The sequence below is a fragment of the Bactrocera neohumeralis genome, chromosome 2, assembly GCF_024586455.1.
Source record: "Bactrocera neohumeralis isolate Rockhampton chromosome 2, APGP_CSIRO_Bneo_wtdbg2-racon-allhic-juicebox.fasta_v2, whole genome shotgun sequence".
In the NCBI taxonomy this organism is placed as follows: Eukaryota; Metazoa; Arthropoda; class Insecta; order Diptera; family Tephritidae; genus Bactrocera; species Bactrocera neohumeralis.
Window position 1 is genome coordinate 24,779,320 of NC_065919.1, and position 22,590 is coordinate 24,801,909.

The 22,590-nt window shown below is 38.0% G+C and overlaps 1 protein-coding gene across 1 annotated transcript; it reads left to right on the forward strand.

Moving 5' to 3' along the window:
* On the forward strand, positions 1–6,905 carry LOC126767599 (facilitated trehalose transporter Tret1-like). The gene is made up of 6 exons (XM_050485046.1): positions 1–70; positions 1,199–1,428; positions 1,615–1,745; positions 5,579–5,955; positions 6,138–6,550; positions 6,705–6,905. Exons 1-6 carry the CDS (start codon positions 1–3, stop codon positions 6,903–6,905), a joined length of 1,422 nt encoding a protein of 473 aa, XP_050341003.1.
* The last annotated feature ends 15,685 nt before the right edge of the window (positions 6,906–22,590 follow it).

Here is a 22,590-nt window from a genome sequence, read left to right on the forward strand (position 1 = left end):
ATGTCCAGCACAAAGGAATTATCGATTTGGAGCAAACGCTATCGGCGGCAAATACTTGTTACCATCGTGGGTGAGTACAAAATGCATCCAGGCGCAGTGGTGAAGAAGTGGAGTGAGTGGTGTTTAGGGTTTTTCAAAGGTAGTGAAACGCCGGCTTTGGCTTCATCTTGTCAAATTTCATTTATATATACATATGTATACATGTGGTCCTCTTATCTAATGATGTCATGAGTATGGACAAAAATGACGATATGTTTAAAAATGCAAATCTTGTTCTTAGCTTCTCTTTCAAAACAGTGACTGTGACTTGGCATGGGCCACTAGTGCTCATATGAAAGAAAAAACGATATGAATTCATGTTAGTTTCTAATTTAGTTGGATGAAAGGAAAAAGTTACGTAATACTGGTCCCAGAACCGCTAAAACGTCTGTCAGAGAGCTACAAAAGTTTTAAATAAAACAAAACTATTTGGGAAATTAATGAAATAATTTACTCCCGTGAAATTTGTATGGACCTCGATTTTTTTTTTTGCATGATTACCACGGATGCGCTTGCAGAAGTCCAGACACTGAACCCAATTTTCGACGTTTTCAAGCATAAATCGGTCGATACTGCTGCAATTTCACGTTCGATATTCGAACGAAGTTCATCAATCGTCGCTGGCTTGTTGGCATAGACCATAGACTTGACGAAGCCCCACAGGAAATAGTCTAACGGCGTCAAATCGCACCACCGAGGTGGCCTTTGACAGGGTCATTTCGTAAGACAACACGTTCACCAAACTCGGTTTTCAATAAATCGATTGTGACACTTGCTGTGTGGCTTGTAGCGCCGTCCTGTTCGAATCCAACTCTTGAGAAAGACATGTGAGAAACTGATTTGGGTCTTCCTCAGTTGATGCGCCAGTGGCAGCAATATTCTCGAAACTACGGGCACTTATTTGTCTCACTGGCACGGAACTATTTTGTACTGTGCCTGTGAATTCAAATTTTTCCACTAGACGCTCATTTTCGATCGGATAGGACGATTGTGACAACCATAAATTGGACGTAGCGCCCTTAAAATTGAGTCAACTGACTCTGAATTTCGGTAGTAAATTTAAATAGTAATATATCTTTCCATAATGAAATGGCAAACCTTAAATTATGTGTAAATATTTTTCAGTCTCCACCAATAATTTCATAATCTAACTTTCCAGCACACATTATAACTTTTACTCATGGCATCAGTTTGGGTTGGCTTTCGCCCATTATACAAGTGCTACAATCGCCCGAATCGCCACTCAACTTTACGATTACCACCGATCAGGTGTCCTGGATTGGTTCCCTTTTTGGTATCGGCTTTCTGGTGGGAAATATCTTCTTTGGATTCACGCTGGACCGGTTGGGAAGAAAACTCAACATGTATTTGATGGCTCTACCACATATGGTAAGTGCAATTGAACTTTTTTTATGTGGATGAAATTGAAAATAAATATAATAATAGTAAAAATGGACTTCCTCCCTGTCTCCATTTTTTGTATAGAGAGATTAAGAAATAAAAATTTAGGTCAGATATACACAGCTATACGTAAGTAGTACTTTTTTAAAGAAAATCAAATTTTTATTCACACAGCTTTTCTGGATTCTAAGCTATACGGCACAGAACATCAATTATCTATACGCTGGACGTTTCTTTGCTGGCTTCACGAGCAGCGGCATGTATGTGATCATACCCATCTTCATTAGCGAGTTATCAGACAAGGAGTAAGTATTATAGGGGGGAAGAACAATATATCTATTTATATGTATATACATATATTCAAACAAAAACTCAACTATTACTCAGCGATCTGTGCAATTAGCGACTAACCGCATTTATATGTTTGTGTTACAAAATTTGTCCCCAAAATCTTAAAAATAACTTTTACTATCAAAAACCATAAACGACGACTCATAAAGACATATAAAAAAAGCAAAAATCACAAAAACAAACATATACTTGTATATAGGAGATTGTATATCTATCTACATATCTATGTTTGTGTGTAAACTCGTGAACTCGATAATTTAATGCTAACTCCACCAACAGAATTGCTCGTAACATACACAACACTGATTAACAAAAAGACTATATTATTTTTATATTAAACTTTAAATAATTGGCCGTCTTATTCGAATTAAAGCTTCTTCAATTGTGCAACTGTACAACAACTTGTTTGTGGATATGTAAACATTGAAGAACTAATACAATACTCGTTATATATTTGCTGTTTGCGATCAAAAAATTATTGACCACAACAGTATGAGGTCTTTCTGAAACGTTTACTTTTACTTTCTCGGGTATCTGGGAGCAAGCAATGATTTAGACAACCTCTATAATTTCTGGTATCCAAAAGAAGTCAGGATTTGGATATCTGAGACATAAAATATCGTAGATAGAGGCATTTGAGTTTCTATATAGATTCCAAAAACTGAACTGAAAATCGTTTATATTAAAAGCAGACCTGAAACTTTCTAGGAAGAAGAGGTGAAGAACGCGTATTAGGAACATTTCAATACCAAACTTTTAAACATAAAGTGTCTTATTCTAGAAATTACGGGAGTAACATACGTAGGTTGCTATATATATTTCTGGCCTAATAATGTAAATAGGCATATTTATCAACGAAAATGTTTTTTTTTTTATTTTTTATTTTTTTTTTTTTTTTTTGTCGATTGCTGTTTTGTTTCGGGCTCATACGCATAGATCCATGATTCGCCACCTGTGACGATCTTATAAACGTCTTTTGAAGCACCGCGATCGTATTTTTTCAGCATTTCTTTACACTAATCCACACGAGCCTTTTTTTGAGCGATTGTCAAATTGTGCGGAATCCAACGAGAACAAACCTTTTTTACGGCTAGGTGTTCATGCAATATCGAATGTATGCTGGTGGGAGAAATACATTGGCATGCCTCTATCTGAAGGTATGTTACATGACGGTCTTGCGTTATCAGTTCACGTACGGCATCGATGTTTTCTGGCACAACGGCTGTTTTTGGACGACCTTCACGGAATTCGTCTTTGAGCGAGCGTCGGCCACGATTGAATTCGTTGTACGAGTTTTTCACAGTGCTATAAGATGGTGCTTCATAGCCATACAAAGATTTTAGTTCATCGATGCACTCTTGTCGTGATAATCCACGTCGAAAGTTGTGAAAAATGGTCGCACGAAAATGTTCACGAGTTAATTCCATTTTTTGGCCGAAATGAATTTTTTAATTCCCTGTAAATAAAACAATTCACAATTAAATGACTAAACGTTCTGAGTGATGTTATGCTAAAGAATGTCAAACTTTCCAATGGAAATGTCAGATTGCACCTGGCAACACTTAGTGTTGCCCTAGGCCAGAATATATATAGCAGCCCTCGTAATTGGGGCATAATGACATTATGGTTAAATGCCCACGTAAGGAAGGACAAAGTTCGAAAATAACCGGAAATTTTATATTTTCGCAATTTGTATATGTATATTAGATATATGGGGACTGTGGGAAATATTGATCCGATTTTACTCATTTTAAACATCACGCAGACTGCTGTGAGAAAAAGATGCAAAGTATTCTCTCTAAGCTTAAATTATGTATATCATCAGATTGACCGATATTTTTAGTCAGCCATTGGCACTGGATGTGCATATTCGATATCTGGGAGCTTAAGTTAAAGTCCGATTTTATTCTTATACTTAAAGTGCACTTCAGTTAGGTTGAAATTGTCAGAAACGTTCCGGACAACTAATGGTGGATGGTAACCATTTTAGAGTTTTGACGCTGACCCTAAAGGACCTTTGCTTAACATTTTGGCTGCGAAATGTAATATTTCTGACGTTTCTATTAAACGAGTTTTCGAACATTTTTTGTTTTCGAGATAACCGTTGTATGAAAAGTGGGCGCGGTTATACTCTGATTTCATTAATTTTCATAGTGTATAAGAAAATTCAGGAAAGACTTGTCCTCACAAGGTTTAGTTTATATAGCTCTAATGGTTTGAGACAAAACAACATTAAACCTAATAAGGGCGTGACTTAATTTATTCTTCAAAATCTATGTCGTCCTCCTCAAATTCATCTCTTTTGGCCCCAATACAATTGTGCCAACGTTTTCTCCAATCCTCGAAACAGTTTTTAAAGTCAATTCCTGGAATAGCCTTTAATGCGCGTAGCCATTCACGTTTAATGTCTTCAATTTACTCCAAACGGTTTCCGTGGATCGATCGTTTGAGTTTGCTGAATAGCCAGAAGTCATATGCAGCTAAATCAGGCGAATACGATGATTGTGTTACATGATATTGGTTGAAAATTTGTCGAAAAACTTTCAAAGGATCAATGCAGTATGTATTATCGTGTTACAAAGACCAAAAGTTGTCGGCCCATAATTCCATCCTATTTTTACGAATAGCTTCGGGCGGGCAAACGACGTATAACACTCAAATAGCACTCCCAGTTGACAGTTTGGCAGTTCGAGAGAATTCGGACTGCACCACACCTCACTAGTCGAAGAAAACTGTCAACATAACCTTGATTTTTGTCCTGCCTTGACGTGGTTTTTTCGGTTTTTGCCACGATATTCGGCCGATTGATCGTCTGTTTCCGTGTCATAAGCATAAATCCAGCACTCATTGCCAGTAAAAATACGTTTCATGACATCCTGGAAGACAAAAGCATTGTTTTGCAGAGGTTGATGCGACGCGGTTTTCAGAAAAAATTTAGTGAATTTGGAAACAAACGTGCTTTCACTCTTCCTAAGCCCAAATGATCTTTCAAAATGGTTTTCACTGATCCACCTGATATTCCAGCGATGCCGGTAAGATCTCTGACTGTTAACCGTCGATTCTCAAGCGCCAATTTGATTACCCATTAGGTGTACAAAACTTGCATACTCTGTAGTAACACATTGCGAGAAACCCTCCTACTTTTTTTGATCGATTCATTTGTTTCTCGTTTTATACCTCAGTTTTCTAAAGATGGTTTAAAATTTTCCCAAGTTTGTTGGAGGTTTTGTTGAAAACGAATGCAAAATTTCCGGCTATTGTCAGAAATTTCTCATTTTTATACAACTCAGTCCGCACTATGTCTTCAAAGGCTATATATCTGCATACGATTTTTAAACACACATGCTAATTTATAATGAATCAGGCACTAGTATATTTATTAAATTAATAGAAAGGAGAAGTATAAGTTCTTTGAAAGTCTAAGACTATGATAAAATATAATAACCCATACTATCTGAAACACATTTATGAGTCTGAACCTATCGATATCCACAAGTTTGTTGCAATGATAAGTTGGATATCAATATAGTGATTTAATCTTATCGAAGTAGACTGAACAAGTTTTATGGGGGTAAAAAACTATAATCAAATATCGCAACACAGTCATCGTTATTTGAAGGCACAACAACAAAAACAAGCTGAATATACGAGTATTTTTGGAAATTTTTTTTTAGATACGGATTTTTATCTTGTCCTCATGTTTAAGTTTATATTAAACTGAAATTTTCTATCTATTTGGTACATACATACATACATTCTTAGTTTGTTATTTCCTATCACTTTCTAGAATACGTGGCGCCCTTACAGCGATGGCGATGGGTTTCCTCAGCACCGGTATTTTACTTGGCTATGCTTTGCCCGCATATCTTGACTACTTCTTGGTGCCATGCATTATAATTGTATTGCCCATTCTTTACTTTGTTGCCTGTTTGGCATTTCCTGAAACGCCACAATATCTCTTAAAGCGTGGACATACCAAACGCGCGGAAAAGTCTTTTAATTTCTACAAGGGTCTGCCAGAATTGGAGGAGAATTCGCAACAAAAATCCAATAGAGACTTAGAACTGCCACGGCACACACTTCCAGCGAGCAGTGAATTTGAGGAACTTAAAACGGCTGTGCTGTCAGGTGGACTGGCCACGCCCATCACGATTAAAGATTTTTGTAAGTAATCAGATTTGATCAGACCGATTAAGTAATTATTTTCTTTTTGAACTAATCACATGAATATATAATAATTGGAATGAATAAAACTTTTGATAGCTAAGAGAGAGAAAGAGAATCATCTGTTTCCATTAAATTCTTAATAGAAAGTACTTTACTGTATATTTTATCTATTCTTGCAGTCACCAAATCGGCCATGTTTAAATTTTTCACCGCCTTCATTGTGTGCATTTTGAATCAGTTCTCCAGCAGCTTCGTCTTCGTCAGCTATATGTCCGCTATTTTCGCCTCCTCCGGTTCGACGATGGATCCCAACGAGTGCACCATTTATATGGGTGTAGTGGAGATAGCGGGAACGGTCACATCGACGGTGCTGGTGGAACGTTTTGGACGGAAAGTACTTTTACTTTCCTCTACAGCTGGTATGGCTGCGTCCATGTTTGCTTTCGGCATTTTCGTACAATTCACCGACGATGCGACCAAAGCACAATACGACTGGGCGCCGCTGGTGCTAATGGCGTTGGTGGTATATACGGCTGCGTTCGGCATTGTTGGATTGACATATACAATCATTGTGGAAATATTGCCAGCGAAGGTGAGTAAATGGCTAAATGCGCAAATTTGGCCTTGCGATTCGAAGGTTAAGACTGATACTATATCGATATCAAGAAATTAGTACGCGTAATGACTGTTTTAGGAATTTTATTTGTTTACAAAATAAAATAATTCACCTTCCTCTATACTTACAGATTCGCGGTCAAGCTCAAGCGATCAGCATGGTATTCATGAGTATCTGTGTGTTCGGCGCGCTACATCTCTATCCTATGTTCCTATACAACTATGGTCTGCCCATTACCATGTACTCGTGCACTGGAGTTTGTGTTGTTTGCGGAATTTATCTCATGATTTTCCTCGAGGAGACGAAAGGCAAATCAATGGAGCATGATTAGTTGGGTGGAAGAAGACGCGAGGATCTATCAAATCCCAGGAATCTCGACACACATTCATAATGCATTCGTTCTAGATGCAATTAAAAATATATCTACGTATATAAATGTTGTTTTTGTATTTGCTCAAAATTTTTCTAGTAAAATGTATTAGGTTACGAGTTAAATTATTATTCTTCTTTAATGGCGTAGACAGCGCTTACGCGGCTATAACCGAGTTACGAAGTGCAGCCTAATCCTCTCCGCCTGATCTCTCCAGCAGAGTGGAAGTCTTCCTCTTCCTCTGCTTCCTCCGGCGGGTGCTGCCCGGAATACTTTCAGAGCTGGAGTGCTTTCATCCATACGGACGACTTGACTTAGCCAGTGCAGCCGCTGTCTCTTAATTCAATAAAGAGGTGATTTTTATTCGATCTTCTTTTCACGGGTCTTTTCCAAGATTTGGCGCCTGGTGAATACCTGGTCAGTTGTTGATTTTCCAGGCCTAAGGCCACACAGATAATGTCTAATTAGTTTGTTGACGGTAGGTTTTAATCTTTCGCACAGTACACTTAATAGAACCTTATATGCGATATTGAGGAGACTTATCCCACGGTAGTTGGCGCAGATTATGGGGTCTCCCTTTTTGTGGATTGGCAGAGCACACTTAAATTCCAATAGTCGGGAATGCTGTCGTCCCACCATACAAGGTGCGTTCCAAAGTAGACTTTTTGAATCTAGCGCCCCCTGGTGACGCCATCTATATGAGGATTGATGCGTTAGAATCTGCTATCTTTATCGATTGTCCAGTGAGAATTTCATGACACTTCATTAATTGGAAGTGAAGTTATGGCGTTTTAAGTGTCAGCATATTTGTGTCATCGGTGCGAAAATGAGCTTCGAACAAAGAGCCAACATTAAATTTTGTTTTAAAATTGGTAAAACTTTTACCGAAACGTTTCAATTGATGAAACAAGTTTATGGCGATGATTGCCTATCACGTAGCAGAGTGCACGAGTGGTTTCAACGTTGTCAAAGTGGTCGTGAGGACATAAATGACGATCAACATGTGGGCCGATCAAAATCCGTGATCACCGGAAATTCCATCGAAACTGTGCGTGAATTCATCAAAAATCAGCCGAAATCATCACTGAAATTCGTGGAAATGGAATTGAACATCTCCAAAACATCGATTTATCGCATTTTGACCGAACATTTGGGCTTACGAAAGGTGTGTGCACGGTTTGTTCCGCACAAATTGACTGACGACCAAAAATTGCTCATAATCCAACATTTGAAGGACATCATTAAAGAGGTCAAAAAGGACAAAAACTTGCTTTTCAATATTGTGACTGGTGACAAAACGTAGTGTTTTCGATATGATTCCGAAACGAAAATGCCAGAGTGCTGAATGGAAGGCACCGGACGAGCCGAAACCCAAAAAATCGCGCATGGAGAAGTCAAAAGTGAAGACAATGCTGATATGTTTTTATGATTGGCTTGGATATTGTCCACAAAGAATTTGCTCAACACGGCCAAAACGTTAATGCGGTAATCTACCTTGGAGTTTTGAAGCGTTTGGTGCGCCGTATTCGACGTGTTCGGCCCGAATATCGCGAATATGAAAGTTGGCATTTGTTGCACGATAATGCGCCGTCTCATCGATCGACGTTTGTGACCGATTATTTGACCAAAAATCACATTTTAACCATTAACCACTCAATGGAATTCACCGAACATTTGGGCTTAAAAGGTGTGATGCGGCATTAAAGAGGTCAAAAAGGACAAAACTTGTGCGACTTCTTCCTTTTCCGGAAAAATGCAATTGTATGATTGGCTTGAAATTCCATCGATATTTAATGATTTTGACCGATCCAAAAGAATGAAAAAATGCGTTACTGCTCGATGGAGTTTTTTAAGCAGTTTTGAAGCGACGTGTTCGGCCCGAATATCGCGAATATGAAAGACCATTCAAAAAAATGCTTTTAACATTAACCACTCATATTCGCGACTTCTTCCTTTTCGCCAATTGTTTGAATTGCCATATCGACCCTCGGCCATTCGAACTTCTTCATGGTCGGGCAATGGAACGTCTGCTCCATCGTCATCGATTGGAGAATCGGGTTCAAAATCTCCTGGTGTTATACTTTCACTGCCATTCAGCAGACCGTGGAGTGTATCCTACATAATTTTAGTATGCTATGGGCATCCGTCACTAGATCACCTCTGTGGGTTCTACAAGAGTATGCTTCGGTCCTGAAAACTTCTGTTAGTCGTCGCCTTTTTTCGAAGAATTTTCGAGCATTTCGGCCTCTCTTTTTTTGTGTCTGCAACTGCGAGTTCAATTAGTTAATTTAATATGTAAGTTTGCGTTTTGTAGATAAACTTAACCGATTGAAAAGTAATATTTGACCCAAATTTGTTGATTCGGCTCAACGAAAACTTCTTCAACTCTAGCTGGACTTCTATACAAAATTGCGCTGGGCGTGGGAATGGCAGATCACTTGGTCATAAAATATCTAAATACAGCAGCAATATATGCAAAGGTGAATGTGTTAGTTACTGAGAGTTTTCGCTAACTGCAAACATCATGTCGATTTGTATTATTTTCGGTTTCTATGTACTTCGATCGGCACAAAATTACCGCAAATTTAAACTGCTGCACGATCATCATCGGCGGCGATCACCTCTCAATTACAGCGGCGCTCTATGTCGGCCAAACGCTGCCACCAACTGTGTGTTCGTATCGATTCAAGCGGCTGCTGTGGTGGCCCATGCATCACTTGCAAGTGGTCAAAATTGTTGGTGAAGGCGTTCGTCAGCCATTTAGTCAGCCACCAACATTTGTGGCTAATTTGTGAGCAATAGGTTATGGCGATTATGCTCATGTCGAAAATGTTAATCGAGGCAAAATCCAAATAGAAAAGCAAGCAAGGCATCACTCAGCGTCCGCCCTTTGTATTTAACGAAAATTCTCTTTGAAATTTTGAAATGCTGCTGGAAAATGGTGTTGCAGCGTTTAATTTCGGTAAAATGTTGCAAAGTAGAAAATTCGTTTTGTGGTGGGTGGGTGATTGCCACTCTAAGTTGTTGTTGTTGTGCTGAAATTGCCTATTTAACGCCGCACCTAACGGTGGGAGGCTGCCAAATGGATGCATAATATGTATGTATGTACATATATATAAGTAACTTCTGTAAACACATATGCATTTCCATAAAAGAAAATACTTACAAATATATCATATCCCTATTTTTACCAGCAATTGGATATGATCCATGACAAATCGATTAACTTGCTTTCAAAATGATGTTGGATTGATTATGTGGAAATTCCAAAACAAAGTTATTGCAAATAATTGCGATTGAGAAAAAATATTTTTATTCAAAAAACATTTTGCATGCTCGTAATTTTGACACGTCTGCGCCCAGGGTGTTGCCACCAAGTGATTTATTTCACTTTTCACTTCAGATTCGTGAAAGACGGTCCGAAGAATGAATATGAGAGGTGATATATGCTGTTAGAATGCAAATTTTTGCTCGAAAATCATGGAAAAATGCCTTAAATTGATCCCAGCATCTGTTTTCCGGGCTAAGTCTACCGATATATTCTCATGATGGAAATATATCGGCGTTAATCGCCTAAATGCACTTTATCTTCATAACGCTATCTTAAAATTTCAACAAACTAACTTGCTAGATTTCTTAGTAGTTAAAAGAATGAATGTTTCATTGGGAAAAATGGAGTCGTTGTAGTTACTATTTGGAACAGATGCGATAAATATCGAAGTCATATAGTTGAGAGAAGCGTAACAGCCCGACAACTGATAAAGAATGCACAGCACAGCGCCGTTAGCTAACGCCTTGAGTGCGGATTTTGTGACTATAAAAAAGTAAGATTTGCAAATATTTCTGGGATATTTAGTATGCTTCAGGGATACTTACGTAAGTCATCTATAGTGATAAGTTGGCTGGAGTCATCGTTGAAAATATTGGTACTTAGCTTTTCAAATTCACTTTGCAACGTTACCGACGCTATAGTATGAATAGCTGGTCGACGAATTTTTTTCACTTCCTGAGGCGTTATAAAATCAAAGCTGCTTTGGTTTCAAAAATATTATTGCTTTTTAATAAGCATTATTACGAGTATTACATAATATACTTAATTGGCTAGGTTCAGTGACTGGCTTTCGAGATAGAGGTCACGTGGAAATCCATATAGTTGGATCTCATGTATCAGCAAATCACTTTGAACCCAGCACGAATCTGGATTTTTTATGGATTTTTTCCATTCCCGTTTTCCAACATGGATGTATGAAAGGGTGAGATCCAAGGTAGCTTAGCCTTGATTTTACAAAAGCGAAGTAATCAAAAGAAAATGCTGATACGTCTTCTCTCAAATAACTTCGACAAATTTAAACGTACCACACTCACACCCATTGGACAGTGACCAGTTAAAACTACCGCAGCTAACGGAGAGTGCAATAGATCTCTTTCGATTTACATGCATACATCGGACAGAAAGATCTTTCAATTTCTTTAAAGTGTCCCCCCTTGTGACCAAAAGTTGTCTTAATCCAACCAAAACTATTCCAGCCTCTAGGTGCCGAATATGTGGACCCCAGTATCTATAGTTGACTTTTGACCGAAAGTATTGGTTAATGTGTGAGATATACAATTGAAATTGAGGAAGAATCCTTTCATGACAATAGTAATTCTGTGTATCATGGCTTGAATTGGGCCGATACTTCTTTGAGCCTTCATATACCTAATAAAAATAATACATAATAACTGGTAACAGTTAATAGATAAATTAGGGTCCACCCGAACTCCCATATACAACATATAATGGTTTTGGTTTTTCTAACAAACCCTATACTGAATATGTCGGTCAGTGTGTGAGCATATATATAGTATATGTATGTATATATAAAATTGCTTGGATTCCAAATTTTATTTTGTCCTCGTGCTTCGTTAAAGCTTGAATCCATCGGAGAATTTCATAAAAATTTCGATATAACCAGGTCTTTTAAGAGAAAAACTGGCTCTGGAGCAAAGAAGAAAACAAGTTCTAGGGAAGATCTGATAGTAGAACGTATCTGCTTGAGGGATCGCTTCAAAACTGCTGAGGGCATTAAAGTAGAGTTATTTGAAGATGTCGGTACGGAAGTTAGCACAAGAACTGTTGAGAAGAAAAACCACTTTTAACCTCAAAAATGCGTCAAAAACGTTTACGATGGCGAAATGTAATATTTTCAGATGAGTCCAAATTTTACATTTTTTGCAGCGACGGTATGTCCTACGTGAGAAGAAAAAGTGCTGAGCGGTTCAAGGACAAATGTGTTCAAAGAACTGGAAGGCAACCGAATGGTCTGGGGTTGCTTTCCCTACTATGGGCTTGGGCAATTAGACCTGATAGAAGAAACTGTCAATGGGACTTATTATTAGGAGACACCTCAAAAAAATTGAATACCTTCAATGGAAAACCTATTTTCACGAACGGATGTCCTTATTTTTCAGGATGACTCTACGCCCTGCCATTGTGCCAAAATAGTAAGTATCCATTTTTTTGTACAACTTGAATCTATTGCTATAATTTTAACTACAAATTTTGTACATGTCCTTTTTTCTTTCTTTAAGGTGGAGAATTATTTATCAAAAATCGGGGACTCGACTTTGGAGTGGCCATTGAGAACTTTTGCTATCAAAATCGCTATCATTAATACTTCTCGAGATATTCGGCTTTTTAATTAAGGCTGTATGGAATTTTCTTAGCTTTTTTATTACATACCATCTATGAAAATTCTATAAAGCCCTACTTAAAAAGCAGACTATCTCGAGAAGTATTAATGATAGCGGTTTTGACCTCAGATCTTTTTTGTAACAAATAAAATTTCCTACAAGTTTGTCTTGCACATTTTTTCTATAGCTCTTCTCATTTACGAGATATATACAAAAAAATGCGAATTTCGTGGAAAAGTCAGGTTTACAGCCCCGACATATACATATATATACGGATCATTCAGAACAGCTTTGCTTAAGAGACTATGGCTCTTAAACCGGTCTGGAACCACCGATTTTAAGGCGAATTTAATACGTAAGTGCATTTTGATGATCATTTGTCGGAATCTGCCAACAACTATGGTACGCTGAAAAATAGGTTTGTTGACACCTCTAAGAATATCTCTTTATGCATGTGCTCTTAAAAGTTAGAGCAGTAAATTTTCTGTTATGTAATATTTATGTATATTATTAGTTCAGCGAAATAATTACGTGCAAAAAAGTTACATACTTATATTTGTACATATGTATGTATGTATATATTATTTCATATTACTTAGCATTTTTATACCCTGAACTGGGTATATTAAGTTTGTCACGAAGTTTGTAACACCCAGAAGGAAGCGTCGGAGACCCTATAAAATATATACTATATAAATGATCAGTATGTTAAGCTGAGTCAATTTAGCAATGTCCGTCTGTTCGTCTGCCCGTCTGTATATCTATATATATACGAACTAGTCCCTCAGTTTTTAATTGCTCATTTGTCGGAACTGCCGATATCGGACCACTATAACATATAGCTGCCATTTGTCGGAACCAAGTTCTTGTATGGAAAACTTTTGCACTTGACAAGACATATTCACGAACTTTGGTATAGATTATTTTCTAAGGCAACAATGTAGTCTGCGAAGAAATTGATCAGATCGGAATCAAAGGCTTGTATGGAAAACTTTTGCATTTGACATGATATATTGACGAAATTTGACATGGATTACTGCTGAAGGTAATAATGTGATCTCCGAAAAAATTGTTCAGATCGGATTACTATAGCATATAACTTCCATACAAACTGGACACATAGTTACTAAAAGAAATGCACCTGTGAAAGGTATATTAGCTTCGGTGCAGCCGAAGTTAACGTTTTTCTTGTCATAACCACCGTTATTCGTGTTTCGCTGCCTGAAATTATGTACATACGAGTATACTTACATCTCGGCTTTGGCTAGCACAATATTGCAATTGCGTTTAGTTGCTAACCCCAACAACTTATAAAATTGTATTTTCTTATCAGCGAGTTCAAAGGTTCAGTCAACGCCGCAGCTACCAGGCAACGAACAAAGTGGCTTGCTGCTTCCTACGCTTCGCGTACACAAAATACAAGCAGCGCCGCAGTCGGAGGGATAGCTGTTGAGTGGTCGCCATCATGTGCGGGTTTCGCGGCTCAAGTTACAGGCTGCATCTGTGGTTGCGACTGCGCCGTTTGTCGTGTTGCCTTTATGTAACGGTGTCCCCGTGTGCGGGCGCTGCAAAGCACAACCAGCAATTGAAGGTTTTGTTACTTTTGTGCTTTTTTCTTCGATATTTTCAATTTCTTTTGTACTTCTCTGGCAAACATTTTCCGCCTTTTCGACAGCGTTACGGCCAATGCAGCGACTTCTTCAGTTTTCGGCTGGTTTTCTGTCACCGATACTGTGTTTTTGCCAGCAAATGTCAGTTAAACGATTTGTACCTGTGTTTGCTTAGCGTTTCTCAATTTCGACTTTCTTCTTTTCGTGTGCCGTTTTAAGGTTTTCTTTTTTACTTATTCTTAATGGCATGTGTCAATATTGCAATTTAAATTTTTGTTCAAATTTGTATTTTTCTTAGGTTTTCCTCGGCCTTTTCTTCTTCTGGTTATGACAATTATGGCGGACGATTTGATGGATTTCAATTTTCCGCATCGTGATGTCAGCAAATATAGTAAATAGTTGAGAAAGACACAGCCAGTCTGAGAGGAAATGGTCTAGCTTTTGGTTGTCTGCATAACTCACAGCTAAATTATATGTAGATCTTGAATAAATTACTGACCCGAGTGGTCAAGACTTGAATTCGCTAAGCTTCCAAATATGTACTAACTTATCAGCTAGAGGTTACAATACCGAGGAGAGTAGATTCGGCGCTGTTCCGACTGAAGTATGGAATGACTTGGCGCATTTTACATTGTTATATAGTATCAAATTTAAAGCGTACAGCTTGGCAAGAACTAAGCCGCTCGACCTTGCCTAGCGACATCGCTTCGCTTTGAAAAGTTCCAAGAATATTCGACATTTTCAACCCAAATTATCTTCAGCAATGAGGCCTTTTTTCTGGCTCAATAAATTTGTAAACAAGCACAATTGCCGCATTTGAGACAAAGAGCAACCTGAAGAGGTTCAAGAGCTGCTATTTCATCCAGAAAAGACAACGGTTAGGTGTGGTTTATGAGCCGTAGAATCATTGGTCCATATTTCTTTAAAAATGATGGCAGTAAGAACGAAACCGTCAATGGCAGCCCTTATCGCGCCATGACAACTGACTATTTGATGCCTGAAATTGAAGCTCGTGATTTCGGTGACATTTGGTCTCAACAAGACGTCATCACTTCCCACACAGCGCATCAATCAATAGATTTGTTGAGAGAACATTTTCGGTGAGCAGATAGTTTCACGTTTTGGCCCGTTCGATTGGCCACCAAGATCGTGTGATATCACGTTAGACTTTTTCATGTGGAGATATATAAATCCTAAAGTCAATTCGTACAATCCCGCTTTGATTCAGGCCTTGGAGAAAAACATCACACCTGTCATTCGCCGTGCTCGATTGAGTAGTTGAACTCAACGGATGGACCATCTGAGACGTAGTCGCGGCCAACATTTGAAAGAGATAATCTCAAAAAAAATAAATGACAAAGAATGTTCTTTCGAATGATAATTAAAATTCCCCATTTAATTTGAAATGTGTGTGGTTTTTCTTCAAAAAAGTAGGAAACCTCGAAATGGATCACTCTTTATATGCTAAAACACTTAATGGACCAACTTTGGATAGATATCCATAATCGTATGTATTTGGAAACGTTAAATTCGGCAAATCTGTCCTGATCAGCTGAGACGTTTCAAAGGAGAAAATATGAATACCGATGCTCGTTTCCATTAATTTATTTTCAAAGCAATTAGGCAATTTTAGGCAATTATAAGCATTTTACACCTTGCCACGAAGTTTGTAACACTCCATTTTTTGAATACGTCATTTTCTGCCCAATAAGCAGCTCATTTGTCGAAACCGCCGATATCGGATAACTGTCATACAAACTTAACGATCGGATTTGTATCATCTGGTCTGGCTGTAATGGTATAGTCAGGACCAAACCCTTGTCCTCCTTTAGCTTTTGACCTTTTGGCTGACGCTTTAGCTTTAGCAACCTGTTCAAGATGCTGGCTGTTCTAGTTTCAAGTTGGGCTAATCAAGCTTAGCTCATGTCTTGGTGTTGGTTTTCATAGGGCACGTTGAGAACTTTGCTCTCTTTTCGGAACAACTACTTTCTTTTAGCATTTTTGTAGAATAGCTGATGTTATCGCTCATATTGGACTCATGAGTGAGGATGAAAGCAAGTCCACTTGTCCATATCCCCCGCTACGCAAGTAATACCATGTTCAGACCGAAAATTTAAAAGATTAGATTATATTTAAGCATTTCATAACCCAACAGTGTTCTCACTGCAGTTAGAAAGATCAAAAACCAGCTGTTATTGTCATTCAAGATTCGAATCGCTTAATATTTATCAAAAGAATAAAGATTTTCAAATAGTATTTTGAATTAAAAAGACGGCTTTTATTAATATTTTCCATATAATAGAAATAATGGATGCATTTTTTCATTTGTTAAATCGATTTTCAGATGAAATTAGAGTCATTGCTTAAAAAAAAAAAATTGTTTGTTTACATTTTTCCCTTTGTAGTGTCTAAATCAGCTGTGATAATGTAACAGATTTCCAGTGCTGACAAGTAGATTGCGCAAAATCAGAGTCGCGCAGAGAGATTTAGCGTGGATCAGTTTGAAATCATTTCAATGAAGTGCTTTGGAACTGTCAATTTTGTATGTCGACATCTTGATAAATTTTTAAGATTAGTGGGATAATCCATTCAACAGCCGAAATCGTGTGATTAAGTGTCGGTCTGTACATGGTATAAGGCTATCTTATCTATCACAGATATTCGTAAGCTACGTTCGAATTCTTTAAATACCCCAGGCAAGCTGTTCCTCGACATTGGTTGCATGACACCTCCAGCCTTATTAAGACTTCACATTCGAATACTGCCCAATTGAGGAGCAACAATCACCGCACTATAAAGTCAGACCTTAGCTAGATACCTCCCAATTGCAAAAGGGTCAAACTTTTTCCAACCAGTCCCTGCCACAGTCCCAGCATCTGTTGTATACATATATTATCAGCTGTCACCTTTGGGGAGGGCTCAGCGAGAAATTTTGCCGATCGCTACAGTGCTATTTACGGATTGTTACACCACATATTTGAAATCAGTAAGAGATATACCTATTCTAAAATGAAGCAAAACATGCATCTAAGTCATAAAAAAAGATATCAACAGAAAATTTAAATTTGCAATGGTCTGTCATTACCATATACCCTAAAAGTAAATACCAAGCACTGTATTAGCATATTAAATGAACTAAAAGTCTGATGAAATAAGCATCAGTTTCTAGCAAATTTAAATTAAATGCCATTATATTCAATTATGAGTTCTCTAGGAATATCATAATCGAAGCTCATACCAAATATTCACTGACGTCTTTTAATAAAAAGTTTTAAATACCGGCTAAACTTCAGAAAATAAGCATCGGGTTGCCGATAGCAACTAAGTACCTAATGCGTCGCTTAAGTAAAGCGTTTACTTTCTCTGCAAGTTCTAATTAATAAAAATAAAATAAAAAAAGAACAAGATAAACGTTAATTTCGGTTGCACCGAAGCTATGATACCCTTCACATACAAAAGATTCCTTACAAGAACTTGGTTACGATCATTCTGTTTGTATTACTGCCATATGCTATAGTTGTTCGATATCGGCGGTTCTGACAAACGTGCAGCTTTTTGCGCGAGAAAATTACGCGCGCAAAATTTCAGATCGATATCGCAAAAAATGAGAGACTAGTTCGAGTTTATGTAGACATAATTGTCTACTCAGAACACCTGTTGAGGGACAGATAGACCTAAGACTAAAACTCGGTTCAACAGTGACAGCTTGTCACTGCCAGACCCATTTGTTTTGCTTCCTTGTCCACGTTAACTGGAGCAAGCAGAACTAACGGCGCGGGTGTTAAGGCCGATGATATCAATATCATCGTATAAATATTTTATAAAAGATGGTGAGAGACTTTCCGACATTTCAGCTTGTCTTCTGGGTGTTGCAGGCTTCATGGCAAATTTAACACTTGCCGTTCAGGGTATAATTACTTTACTGCCACTGAAAACCAAATTTAATGATGCAAAAAACACAAGAAATATTAATATGAAATTATTATTTTGAAAACAGGTATGCATTGCGTCGATACATCGAAACCAGCTCAAGCTTACATAAGACTTAGAAGCATTTGTTCAACTTTATTTTTAACATGCCTAACCGAATTTCTTCCTTTCTATTAAATTAATTTTTTTACTCTCTTAATTTGTTTTACTTCTTTCGCCTTCAGCAAAGTTCACTGGCCGCATGGCGATTTCTTGCGATTTTCGTTCGGTTTCCTTTCAGCGGCTTCGTGGTTCGTTCTTAAGCTTTTGTATATAATGTACAAAAAATACATTTTTGTTGTTTCTTTCTCTACTTTTTCTATATTAAGTAACAGCATCATGACATAATTGAAGGTGAGAAGAACCAGTTTTACATAAATTACAGATTGGTGAGGCAAAAAAAGTATAATAGATTTTAAATTTTTCATAATTAGTAACTCCGCGCCTTTCTTTCTTTCCTTCCTTTCTGCCGCGATTGCTTTGTATTTACATGCATACACACACACACTACAAATCAATTAGAAGCGACGAAAGAAATTATTTTTTAGCGACGGAGTTAAAGCTAACAAGAGTTCAACACGGGTCTGCCAGAAACACTATGTGGCAGATAATTTATTATCATTTGTAATTTATTGTTTTGAAAAAATTGTATACGGAAAAAGAATGTGAAAAATTTCTTCTCTTGAAAGAATGATGATTTGAACAAAATGTCGACCAAATGGCCACCACGGCACCGTTTGCAGTTCTCCAACTGTTTACGCCAATGTTCGATGATCTGGTGCAGCATTTCGGCTAAAATTTTCATAAAAGTGAACTGAATAATGTTTTCCAGCTCTTCGAGCCTTTGTTAGAACATACGACCAGAGAAAATAATATATAGGCGTTAAATTGCATGATCTTAGCAATAATTTGTGTGGGTTATTTCTTGAAATTAACCAGTCACCAAACGAAGCCCTTAAGCCAAAGATGGGCCTCATTTGATACAAAATAAGTAGCCACCGGACAACGTGAGTTTGACCAAACTGGAAAGTGTCATGATGAGTTGGCAAACTTTCGAATGATTTTGGTGGATATTTTGTGTATGAAACGCGTTTTTGCTGGACTCGTCCCAATAAAGCTGAGTTTTTCAAAAAGAGTACCGTAAAGAGGTCTCTTTGAACATTCTTGATCGGGCGAGTTCCGATCCTACATTCATGGAGAGCATTATAACAGCCGATAAGACATTGATTTATGAGTTTCATATGCCAGCAAGTCAACAATTATCGGAATGGAGCGAAAAAACGAGCTGAATAAAAAAAAAACTACCCCAAAGCCGCTCAATAATCAAGGTGATGCTCTTTGGTTTTTTTGATATTCGTGGTTTGGTGCATCATGTATTTCTTCCGAATAGACAGACGGTCAATAAGGAGTTCTTTTTCGCCGTATTGAGTCGTTTCCGTCGAAAACGTCCGGAATTGTGCAAGAACAATTCATGGATTTTAGACAATGGTAATAAACCGTTGCATCGAGCCACGATTGTGACCGAATTTAAAGCCAAAAACGCAATGAATACCATCACTCAACCACCGTATTCACTAGATTTGGCTCAGTATACTTATTTCTTGTTTCCCAAACTGAAATTGCCGCTTCGTGGAGCCCATTTTCAGTCGATCGAAGAGATGAAACAAAATTCGCTGAAGGACCATCCCAAAAAGTGCTTCTGAAAAGTGTTTCGAAGTCTGGAAAAATCATTGACATAAGTGTATTACATATGGTGGGGACTACTTACTTTGAAGGCGACAAGTAATTATTGGTGAAAAATTAAATATTTCTTACCGTTGTGTCATTCGAAAATTATTTTAAAGATATTTGCATCTCCAATTGTCATTTTTAAGCCGATGCCTGGCGGTACAAGCGCTTCAGTTGGCCGACTTTTGGCGAATGGCGTGGGAATAAAAGTGCATACGTATGCCACCTAAGTCAAATTCACCTACTGAAATACAACCTAATTATTTGGCAACAAGTGCTTTTGGTGATGCCACCAACCACCAACCAACCAACCAAAGAAAATTGCACTTTTTCAATTCACCGCAGAAATTGGACTATGCAAATTTCACTTTAGCCAAAAGCTAAACCAGCAGTGATAATCGCTTTTTGCCCAAGATTGCAATTACTCGCACTTACACTTACTTAACAACACTTACGGCTTCGCTTGGCCGAAAAGTGCCCTTTTTTACCCGCCACGTGTGTGGGTGGGTGTGCATGTGAGCGCCGATGAGTGTGTGTGTAGGTGGTGATAGCCGACAAAGTGTGAATGCGCAGCCAAAAGCGAGTGTCGTTTGAGTGAAGAATAGCTGCGGGTGCACATGCGCAACTTAACCAGCAAGCGGGAGATGCAAGTCCACAATGCCACATTAATAGAAGTAAAGATGCACATTTCTTTGCTCGCAACACTTGCCTGCAGCAATTATTTGTCATATGTAGGGGCACGTAGTTGCAACGTATGGCGCCCGCTCCCTTTCAAGCGCCCACCTTTCGGCGCACTTGACGACTTCCTCATTTCGCTTGTTAGCACTTTTTGTAGGTGCTATTTTGCCTTGCAGCAGCCTTGTGCCATGCAAGATGCCCTCACTGTTATTACTGTTGTTGTTACGTATTGTCGCAGAAAAATTCGTGGCAGTCATCAAGCTTTTGACATATTTAGCACGGCTTTGTAGAGCCGCCGAAGTACTCCACAAAACTCAGGCACCAAAAAATCTGGTTGGATCAAACTTCCTTCCTGTCCAAATGTGTTTTAAATGTTTAATATTTTTAAAAAATTTTTTAAGTTACAAAAACAATTTTTCTAACGCGGTTAGTACAAGGTGAACGCAGCATTTAAGCATTATGTTTTGAAATTTGATTTCGTCCCCAGCAATGTTTGACAAGATTTGCAAATTGTTAGGAATTCAGCAGGAAATCACGAAATTTTTCGTTTCCAGTATTCAATTTCAATTTTTCTTCGTTAAAAGGAAAATGCATTTTTTTGTCATTTGCTTTGCTCCTATTTGCTTTGGGCGCCTTCAAAGCATTCCGCGCGTGTTTTTAAAAATAAAAAACTCTCTTATATGAGGTTATATAACATAATCACAGCAATGGTGTTGATATCGCGCAATGCACGAAATTGTGATTTTTTTAGGTGGCTAGATATATTTATTTATATTTTTATACATTATATTAACGGATCTCACTAAATTTTTTAAACATGCATGATATGATTTTCGCATAGGAAGCAGATTTTACAAGCATTTAGCATATATTGACGTGATCTTAACACAAATAAGTTAAGGCTGACCAAATATATATTGTATATCTAAACAAGTTTGTTAGGTTAATTTTAACGGGTGATCCAAGTGGAAGTACTTTTTTCAAAAGCCTTAGTGTCCAGCTGTCATGTTATTTTTATTCGGCATCGTCTCGAATTTCTTCATGGAAAGTCTTACGCCGAAACAACGTTTAAAAATCCTTCAACTTTATTACGAAAATTCAGGTTCTGTAAATAATATGTTTTGCTTCGCTCAATTTATGGTCAACATAATCGGCCTACTGAGCGTACCATTTGCAACACCATCACCCGTCTTGAAACCCAGCATTCATTATTGGATAATATCACTGGTAGACACATAATTTCCGAGGCTGGTTGTTATTTTTCATTGGGGGTGTTTTTTACGTGGCGGGTCCCAAACTCAGTGCACAACCCTATGTAGGGGATGTTTCGCTTTCTCACTTTAGCTCGCCTTCAAACGGATGTTCTTAGGCTACCCAGTGGATACTTGGTCAAAGACCGGAAGTCGTGAGCTGCTTGAGCCATGTGTAAAATAATCGTTTCTGGCCACTCCACCAAATGAATGGCGATCAGAGAACTTTCCTAACTTGCGTGAACTTCTACACATGACTCCATCCTCTTCTATGAGAGTGTACAGCTGCTGGCGTATGCTGATGATATTGACATCATTGGCCTCAACAACCGCGTTGTTAGTTCTACTTTCTCCAGAATGGATAAAGCAGCGAAGCAAATGTGTCTGGTGGTGAACGAGGGCTAAAGCAAATATCTTCTGTCATCAAACAAAAGACTTGAAGGACCAAGTGGGAAAGGATTCCGGCACCACCTTGAACATGGCCCTCTGGCTTCCTTCCAATTTGTCGTCGCACTCGCGACTAGTTTATAGTCATAACTTTGAAGTTGTAGATAATTTTGTCTATTTAGGAACCAGCATCTATGCTAAATTTCACGTTAAAATATTCATTAGTATTTGAGGCTCGTTTTGTGAGGCTCTAAAAGTGAATTCTTCGATTTTTACTGTGTCTGAATTTATTGAACAAAGAAGTGCGATAATGCACCATCTCATACTGCATTGGTTATTCGTGATCATTTC

Coding starts and splice junctions, on each gene's coding strand:
- LOC126767599 (XM_050485046.1), top strand. CDS start 1: ATGTCCAGCACAAAGGAATTATCGATTTGGAGCAAACGCTATCGGCGG. Junction 71..1,198: donor AATACTTGTTACCATCGTGG/GTGAGTACAAAA, acceptor CTAACTTTCCAG/CACACATTATAACTTTTACT. Junction 1,746..5,578: donor AGCGAGTTATCAGACAAGGA/GTAAGTATTATA, acceptor ATCACTTTCTAG/AATACGTGGCGCCCTTACAG.